The sequence below is a fragment of the Mandrillus leucophaeus genome, unplaced genomic scaffold (assembly GCF_000951045.1).
Source record: "Mandrillus leucophaeus isolate KB7577 unplaced genomic scaffold, Mleu.le_1.0 Scaffold201, whole genome shotgun sequence".
Lineage (NCBI taxonomy): Eukaryota > Metazoa > Chordata > Mammalia > Primates > Cercopithecidae > Mandrillus > Mandrillus leucophaeus.
Genome location: NW_012102044.1, coordinates 1,251,916 through 1,260,870, shown reverse-complemented (window position 1 = coordinate 1,260,870; position 8,955 = coordinate 1,251,916). Strand labels below are relative to the sequence as shown.

Sequence of the window (8,955 nt, the reverse complement as noted above, 5' to 3'; positions counted from 1 at the left end):
GAGGGGTTTGCACCTGGGCATTAGGGTGGCAGGAGGGAGCTCCCCGGGAGCAGGTGTGAGGGGTTTGCACCTGGGCATTAAGGTGGCAGGAGGGAGCTCCCCGGGGAGCAGGTGCCAAGGGTCTGCACCTGGCAGGGGCTCTGCCCCCTCTGCAGCACCACTCAGTCTGTCCTGGCTGCAGGAGGGCGGGCAGAGCAGCTCCCTACAGACCAGGGGAGGGTGAGTAGCATCCCTGCCTCATGCCAAGCTCCTGAGGGGTCTGTTCTGGGGGAGCCAGAGCTCTGCGTGTCCTGACGGTTGCTTCACCCCGTGCACCTCAGGAAATGCTGAAATACAGCAAGAACTGCGAGGGGGCTGAGGACCTGCAGGAGGCGCTGAGCTCCATCCTGGGCATCCTGAAGGCCGTGAATGACTCCATGCACCTCATTGCCATCACCGGCTATGACGTAAGGCGCCCAGAGGCCCAGCCTTCCCCACCACCTCCGTGGAATATGCCAGGCCAGCAACGTGGCGGCCTCCCTGCACACTCCCCACGCTTTGGTGTGAACGTGCAGGTTCTGAGCAGGAGGTCTGGGGTGGTCCCTAGATAAGCCCACTCCCAGGCCCTGTAGCCGGGTCCACAGACCCCCCTGGGCTCTCTGGGGCGTGGAGAAAATCAGGAAGCGTCCCCTGCTTGGAGGGCACACATCTCCGGCAGGAAAGCAGCTCAGCCCTCCCTCCTTGTCTTCTCCTGGGGAGGAGGCGTGGCTCGGAGCAGACGTGACGTCTGTTTCCTGGGCTGCGATTTGCAGGCTGGTGACTTAGAGCAAGTAGCCCCCGAAGGCAGATGTCACTTTCCCCACAGAGCCCCACGTCAGGTCAGCTTGTTCATCTTCTGCCCCCCTCTTTATGTCCCCCCAGCCTCATTCTCAGGGTTTGTTTTAGGTAATAGAGTTTATTAATTGCAGCAGTTTTTGGTTTGTGAGATAACTGAGTGTAAATCAGAGGCCCTGAGGCTTCCCCTAGTGTTGACATCCAGCATGGGTGCCACACCGGCCACATGTGGTGAACCGGCGCTGATGCTGATTACTGACTGAGGGCTGTTACCCTCGGAGCTCATTCTGGGTGCTGCGCGTTCTGCGGTCTGGACAGGCGTGTGGCGTCCTGCACCCAGTGCTAGAGCATCACACAGAGCAGCTTCACTGTCCTAGAAGCCCACGTGCCCCACCAGTCCCTCCCTCCTCCCCCAGCCCCTGGCACCTGCTGACCCGTCACGGTCTCCATGAGCTGGCCTTTCCCGGGACGCCCTGCAGTGGGAATCCCACCGTGGGTGGGCTTTGCAAAACGGCTGCTTTCACTTGGTGATGTGCTCCCGTGGCCCCACGCCCATCCCGTTCCTAACACGCCCTGCTTTCACTCGGTGATGTGCTCCCGTGACCCCACGCCCATCCCGTTCCTAACACGCCCCTGCTGTCGCACATTTAGGGGAATCTCGGCGACCTGGGCAAGCTGCTGATGCAGGGCTCGTTCAGCGTCTGGACCGACCACAAGAGGGGCCACACCAAGGTGAAGGAGCTGGCCAGGTTCAAGCCCATGCAGCGGCACCTGTTCCTGCACGAGAAGGCCGTGCTCTTCTGTAAGAAGCGGGAGGAGAACGGGGAGGGGTACGAGAAAGCCCCCTCCTACAGCTACAAGCAGTCCTTAAACGTAAGTGAGGCCGGGTCCACAGCAGCAGCTCCTGGCCACAGACCCCGATGGGGGGAAATCTGTAACTGGGTCCCTGTTGCCACAGACCGTGAGGCGGCCACGCTGACACCCAGCTCTCATCCTTAGGTAGGGGGGTGGGGGATTCTGCCATTCTTAGCCCCCATCCCCAAAGTATTTCCATTGTTTCGTGCCTGCACCAACACCTTTTTAAAACAAGGCGGTGGGTCCGCTGTGGGCGCGAACCCCGTCTCCGCTCTCTGCTGGCAGATGGCTGCCGTCGGCATTACGGAGAACGTGAAGGGAGATGCTAAGAAGTTCGAGATCTGGTACAACGCGCGTGAGGAGGTCTACATCGTCCAGGTGGGCCGCCCACCCTGCCCCTGGCCTCTTCCACATTATCATGAACCGTTTCTCAAGGGAACCAGTGCTAGAATCTGCCGTGAAGTTGCATCGAGGCCAGGAGCAGCCGCTGTGCGCTTCAGGGTCCTGCCCTGGGCTGTGTTCACCCTGAGCTGGGCCCAGGATGAAATTCGGGGAAAATCACACATCAGAGGGGCTGCTGCGAGGAAATGGGCTCGTCCTCCCCAGGGGAGCTCGTGCGTCCCTGCACAGCGCAAGTGTGCGGACACGTCCAGCACGCAGGGCCGATTCTCACGGTGGAGAGGGTGCTGTGCCCTGAGTGCCAGGCACAGCTCTTCAGTCAGTCCCGTGCGTGGGGCGCAGACGGTCCCCCAGCCCGGGGCCAGCCCGCGGCGCTTCCCTCCTCTCCCGTCACACGCAGCCATCTGACCTTTGACTCCCAAGATGATCCTTGGATGTTCTGAGAGTGAAACCAAAGTGTTTCCTCGGGGGCCTGAGTACTCACCTCCTGGCGTTTCTTTTGGGGAAACAGGCACCAACTCCTGAGATTAAGGCCGCGTGGGTGAATGAAATTCGGAAAGTGCTGACCAGCCAGCTGCAGGCTTGTCGAGGTGAGGCTGTCTTCAAGCCATCATTTTCCCGTAGCTTCCTCTCCAGGTGCATTTTTACATGTGTTCAAAGCAACCGCACAGTCCCCGTGTGTGCAAGGCGCCTTGGCGCTGAAGTAAAGACGCTCATTCATGTGGTTTGTCTGCTCCCTCCTCACAGAAGCCAGCCAGCACCGGGCACTGGAGCAGTCGCAGAGCCTGCCCCTGCCGGCCCCGACCAGCACCAGGTGAGGACAGACACGGCGCCACAGGCCTGCGTTTATGGAGCACTCCGAGTGGGGGATTTGCACGCCAGGGTCCTCGGCCTCTGTCAGTGGGACCCCATGATTACTGGGGTTTCCTTGAGGCCCCTGGTGTTGATGTGCTCATGGGTCAGTCCCAGAGGGTGCACTTCCCAGACGTGTGCCTCCGGCAATGCCCGCCGCTCTCCAGCTCTTCCCCGGCTGGGCTGTTCCACGGCACGGCAGTGTCCAGATCACGGCCACGCCCCCGCATTCCTGATCCTGAGACACTGGGTGCCCAGTGGGGACCCGGCCCTGATGGCCCAGCACACGTGTGGGCACAGTTCAGACTCCAACCCTGACTGTGGCTTCGTCGTGTCTCTTCTGCCCTTGTTTTTTCTTTATTTTATTCATCACTTATTTTTTTCACTTGATCCTGTTTCTTATATAAGCTTCCTTTAATCATTGATGAAACAGGACACAGACACGGCCTAAAAAATAATCCGTAGAACAGTAGTTTTCAGAAAGAAGCACCCCCTGCCAACCCCTGCCCCCGCCGAGAAAACAAACCTCCTACTTTGGAGCGAGTAGGGTGGGCGCCTGCTCTCCTCCAGCCCGTCCGGGTTCCCGGGCGCGGTGGCTCAAGCCTGTAATCCCAGCACTTTGGGAGGCTGAGGCGGGTGGATCACGAGGTCAGGAGATCGAGACCATCCTGGCTAACACAGTGAAACCCCGTCTCTACTAAAAAGTATAAAAAACTAGCTGGGCGAGGTGGCGGCGCCTGTAGTCCCAGCTACTCGGGAGGCTGAGGCAGGAGAATGGCGGGAACCGGGGAGGCGGAGCTTGCAGTGAGCTGAGATCTGGCCACTGCACTCCAGCCTGGGCGACAGAGCGAGACTCCGTCTCAAAAAAAAAAACAGAAACACGTGCAGGAGATGCTGCTTTAGGATCAGGCTGGGAGCTCAGAGATAGCTGAATGCCTCAGGTCCTCAGCACGTTTTGAAAAACTAACCAGACAACACACTGTTTCTTTTTTGATTTGTCTGATGTCATCAGTCCCTCGAGAGGAAACTCAAGGAACCTCAAAAAGCTGGAAGAAAGGAAAACGGACCCCCTGAGCCTGGAGGGATATGTCAGCTCAGCACCACTGCCAAAGCCCCCCGAAAAGGGCAAAGGTGGGTGTGTGCAGGGACCAGGCCTCACATGGAGGCCTCACACGGAGTGCTCACTGTGTCCGAGAAACACGCGCTTCCTGCAGCGTGAAGAAGGTTTGCAGAGCGTTCAGGGCCCCTTGCTCCCCCCTTAACAGAGCCCTAGGACCTCACAGAAGAGCCCCTCCCTCTCCGTTGCTCTGCACCCCTGTATCAGCAAGGTCAGCCCCAGCAACAGCCCCGGCCCAGACCCAGCGTGCAACCTGGAGCCGCCCTGGGCCCTCCCCGCAGCAGCTGGACCCGCCTCCACGCCGGGTTGCGATCCCTCTGCATAGTTTCTTTCTCTTCCTTCATAGATGACACGGTCACTAGCTCTGCCTCAGAAAGCTCTGCGCTTTCCAGAAAGCGCTTTACCCTGCAGGGCTTTGCTAACCTCAAAGGTCAGAAAGGTAAAAGTAGCACCTGCCCGAAACCCACCCTCACTGTGGTGGCATCTGTCATGCATCGTGTGTGACCATTCGTGCCTCCTTCATCACAAGGGCGGCCACGCAAAAGCGTTTCTTTCCACCCAATCACGTATTCACTGACGCTGTGTCTCACACACAGACACCCAGAGTTATCCTTTAGGAGTGGCTTTCCTTTGGAAAAATGAAGGCGAGCTTTTCAAATGGAGGCTCGCTCAGAAACGGGAGCTGTACTTGGCTTTGCAGGCTCCCCTCCTTCCTCTCCCTGCACCCCAACCCCCGCCTTCTCAGGTGAGTTCCCTGCAGGGTGCTGACCTTTCCAGCTGCGTGGCTCTGCTCTGCCCAGTGACAGAGGCCGCTCAGCCATCTTCTGGGGCATCCGCTTGTGAACAGGGCTGACGGGACCCTTGAGACAGAGACGTCTAACGCCCTGCTCACCTGCGAGAGCTCTGTGCTGGGAAATACATGGCGGGGGAATGGGCCCAGGAGGCCCTGGAAGCTGGCCCTGCGTGCAGGCAGCTCTTCTGGGTGGACAAGGGCTCTTTCCAGAGAATTAGGCGTGTTTTGCAATTTATAAAAATGCTTTTAAGTTGACCTGAAACTTGAAACAAACAAATGAACAACAGATTCTGGTGCTGCAAACTCTGCTAGCGCAGAACTAAGAAAACATCCCTAGAGACGGCCCCTGAAAGGACGCCTCTGAGTGCCGCAGCCCCCACTCCCACGCCCCTCCCCGCCCCTCCTTCACCGCGCGGCCCCTCGGCTCCCTGCATTTTGCTCACAGAAGCTCCTTTCTCATCAGTGGAAAGGGGCCACAACGTGGGTGTCCCCTCCCGGCACAAGCGTGGGTCAGCCTCCTCGCCGCCTCCCTCCATCCCTCACGCTCTCTCTCCGGGCACAAGCGTGGGTCAGCCTCCTCGCCGCCTCCCTCCATCCCTCACGCTCTCTCTCCGGTTATATTTCTGCCTCCTCCTCCTCTTGCAGCTTCTCCTACCAGTCCTGACAAAAAAGCCAAGCGGCACGAAGTAAAGAGCGACCCGACTCCTTTTGGTTTGCGAGGTAGAGTGGCACCCTCGGGCACGGCACCCGCTCTGCGTCGGCAGGAAGCGCGGCCCAGCTGCTGTCGGGTGGCCGTCAAGGCCACCTAAGGGGGAAGCTCGTGTGGGTCTCTGTGCTCCAGAGGCAGACACGTGGTTGTGTTCAGTGTATGATGCTCTGGCGACAGGTCCTTGAGGACAGCACACCTCTCAGCCGACTCCTCTCAGCAGGTCTGTCCGGAGCCTGTGGGAGTGTCCACCCCGTCAGTGGCTGCCGGCCACGGCTGCTGCGCTGGTCACCCAGCCGTGCTGGTGGAGCTGGGTGGGGTCTCACTGCCCAGTGGCTGCTGTCGGCTATAGAGCACCCCGTTCCCCGCCCTTCCCTGCGGCACAGTTTGCCCCGACACTTCCTGCTGGGAACACAGAGCAACTGGCGGCCGACCCAGACCCTCCTTTCCTGGGGCCGGCAAGGCCGAGCTCCCTGTGGAACCTGACCTCTCTCTGTTTCCTGCTTCTCTTACATTCTGAGGGTGAAAACTGCCCTGAGAAGTCCAGAGACCTCCCCCAACCCGTTGAGGACCCTCAAGTGCAGAGAGGGGGCTTCATGTTTGCAATCTTGAGTTTTCAAATAATTTGCAAAGGTTCCCTGGGGTGTAAGCAGAACCAGCCTCCCCATCCTGCCTGCCTGCAGAGCCTCCTCATGTGGCACTGCCAGCCCCATGGAGCCAGGCGGAAGCTGTGGCCACCCTGGGCGTGAGTTCAGAGGCAGGTAACTGGCCCGGCGTTCCTGACCGTCTTGCCTGCAAGTGGGTGGACGCCCGGCTCGCTGCTTCGAGGCCCCAGGAGCTTGGGAGAAGGGAGCCATTTCCCCATTGACAGTCTCCTGGGAGAGGCTACTCTTGTCTGTTAAGCCTTCTCCGCTTGTGACCTGCAGCCAGCAGAGCCGGTCCCTGGTGGAGAAGGTGGGCCGGGCTGGCCCTGTGGGCCAAACGCCGCTTCTGCTGTACTTTGGCCAAGCTCAGCCTCCACTTCCGTCTCCTCGTCCGCGAATGAGACGGTGCAGCCTGGCAGGGTCTCTAGGAAGCCAGTGTGGTGTTGAAGCCGGGCCACTGCCCATGGGTCATTCTGCCATAGTCGGTGGCAGTGAGCCCAGGTGATCCTGGGTGGCCTGGGGCGCTGCCCAGCGCCCGCTCCCTGAGCCCTGCAGGTGGTGACTCCATCGAGCAAAGGCCGATGGCTGTTGTACAGAAAACAGAGGGTACCGTCCTGGCCATCACCCAGCCTCCTGCCTTCACACAGAATTCCCCATCTCCTGGGGCAGTGCCACTGGCCTGGCCTGTGGCTGCCCGCTCCCAAGCGCTGCCGTTCCCATCACGGTCAGACCTCTCCATTTCGCTGCTGGCCTCCCCCGCGCCCTATTCCAACACGGCCCGCAGAGAGGCTCTGGGGAGCACTAAGCGCCCACAGCCAGGGCAGCTCAAGAATCCCTTTGTGTGTCTGGTGGCACCAGGGCAGAGCCGCTTGGGTGTCAACCTGCACAGGCCGGCCTCGCTGCCCCGTGGAGAGGTTCGTGTGTGAGGTCCTACCCGGGCCACGCTGGCTCCTCTGCACACACAGCAGCCACCCTTTTTTTGTTCCGACTGTCCTCAATCAGATTTTTGGTTCTATCTGGCCAGAGGCCCCAGGTGTGGTCCCTCAGAGTGACTGGGGACCTGGACGGGGAGGGCAGGCTGGCAGCCAGACCCCACAGGCCAGTCCCTGCTGCTCTAGAGGAGGCAGCTGGGCCCCCATCCTGTGCTATGTCTCAGCCTCCCTTGCTGGGGGCAGCTGCAGGTACACTCAGGAGGCCACGCCGCAGGTCCGCAACCGGAAAATCACAGTCCTCAATTCTCACACAGATGCAGGCCTGGTGTGCTGCCTGGAAGGCTCAGCTAGCTCCAGCTGTGACCCCAAGAGGGCAGAGCACTCGGGTGGAGTGGAGGGAGCGGCTCCATGCTCTGCTGGCTGACGGTGGTGCCCAGGCCCAGCTCCCTTCTCTACACAGACAGCAGAGGCCCGCTTAGCACCGGCTTTTCCTTGCCAGTGCAGACACTGTCAGCCATTGGAACTGGCCTGCAAGACAGCTTGCTGTGGCCGCTTTGCAGGCACAGGGCACATGGGCATTCACGCATGCAGCTCCTCTGTCCTTCCCATGCCCCGCACCCTCCATCACAAGGAAACATTTGCTTCCAGTGGCACCAAATAGGATTTGGAACCAGTTTGTGCCCAAACTCAAATCCCATTAGCATCTGCTTTTTTCCCTGGAGGGCGTGTGTCCTGCCTTGGTGCATTTGGCACCAGGTGGGATGCACTGGGCCTGCTGCCCAGTTGCTGCCTTTGCGTGTTTATTCAGCCGCGAGGGCGTCTCCCATCTCCCCCACATGGGAAAGGCAGGTGCCGTCCTCTGGGCCCCTGGCAGGAGGAACATTGTGGGCGGTGGGGGACATGTGTGGTCCCAAGTCTGGAAGAAACTCCTTCCTCTTCTCCCGCTTGGAGCTGCGTGGCCAGTGGGAGCCCATCTCCGCCATGGCACCTGCGTGGCCTCAGCCTTCTGGTTTGGTGCCGCTGTGCTAGGGGCTACTCTCTTGCCAGTGGGGACCATAGCCCTCGGTATCCCACAGATCAAGGGCATCGGGCCCTCTCAGTGAGCCTCTGTTGCTTTTAGACACTGCTTCCCGGTTCGGTCTGCTAGGTGTTGAACATGACCGTGGCACTCACTGGAAACACCTGCCCTGCGGGGGCATCTGCGGCAGGCAGGCCGCTTCCCTCCTGGCTGAGGGGCACTGCCCTGCCTGACAAGGGCGTGGCTTCCCCAGGGCCTGGGGATTGAGGTCTCCCACAGGGTAGCCCAGCAACTGGAAGCAGATGCTCTGAAACCCTGAAACGTGCCAGGCATTCTGGAAGTCTGTAGGGGTGTCCTGCTCAGCTCTTTATGAACCCGGGAAGATGACGGGCTGTGTTGGGGCCCACGGTGCACATCTCAGGGGGTCTGTGGGACTTAGGTGACCCCACCTCAGATGGATGCAGACAGCAGCTCATCACCAAGGGGTCCCTCACGAGTTCTGTCTCTCTCAGGTTGGAGCAAAACTTCCCACTCACTGGAGGCACCTGAGGACGACGGGGGCTGGTCAAGTGCAGAAGAGCAGGTTAACTCGTCCGACGCCGAGGAGGACGGCGGGCTGGGCCTCAAGAAGCTGGTAACCGAGGCCTCCCTGCGGGCACTTGGGATGGGGGCTGCCCTCCAGGGATTGGGGTGCTTCTGGCAGGTCCCCCCAGGCCTGGGTCTTGTGGCGTAGCCCCAGCTCCTCCTAACCCTGGAAGGTCCCCCGGGGCCTGGGTCTTAGGGGCAGCCCCAGCTCCTCCTAACCCTGGAAGGTCCACCCGGGCCT

At 60.3% G+C, this 8,955-nt stretch overlaps 1 protein-coding gene across 2 annotated transcripts in view; it reads left to right on the top strand.

Moving 5' to 3' along the window:
* Positions 1-8,955, top strand: part of MCF2L (MCF.2 cell line derived transforming sequence-like) — a 256,715-nt gene that overhangs the window by 240,638 nt on the left and 7,122 nt on the right. The window contains exons 22-28 of one of the 2 annotated variants that reach the window (XM_011979440.1): positions 321-446; positions 1,465-1,686; positions 1,954-2,046; positions 2,579-2,657; positions 2,815-2,881; positions 3,932-4,050; positions 8,642-8,763. In XM_011979440.1, coding sequence (XP_011834830.1) covers positions 321-446; positions 1,465-1,686; positions 1,954-2,046; positions 2,579-2,657; positions 2,815-2,881; positions 3,932-4,050; positions 8,642-8,763 — 828 coding nt within the window. Of the gene's footprint in view, positions 1-320; positions 447-1,464; positions 1,687-1,953; positions 2,047-2,578; positions 2,658-2,814; positions 2,882-3,931; positions 4,051-4,184; positions 4,495-8,641; positions 8,764-8,955 lie in introns of those variants that run through there. The other variant, XM_011979441.1, reaches the window with a different exon arrangement.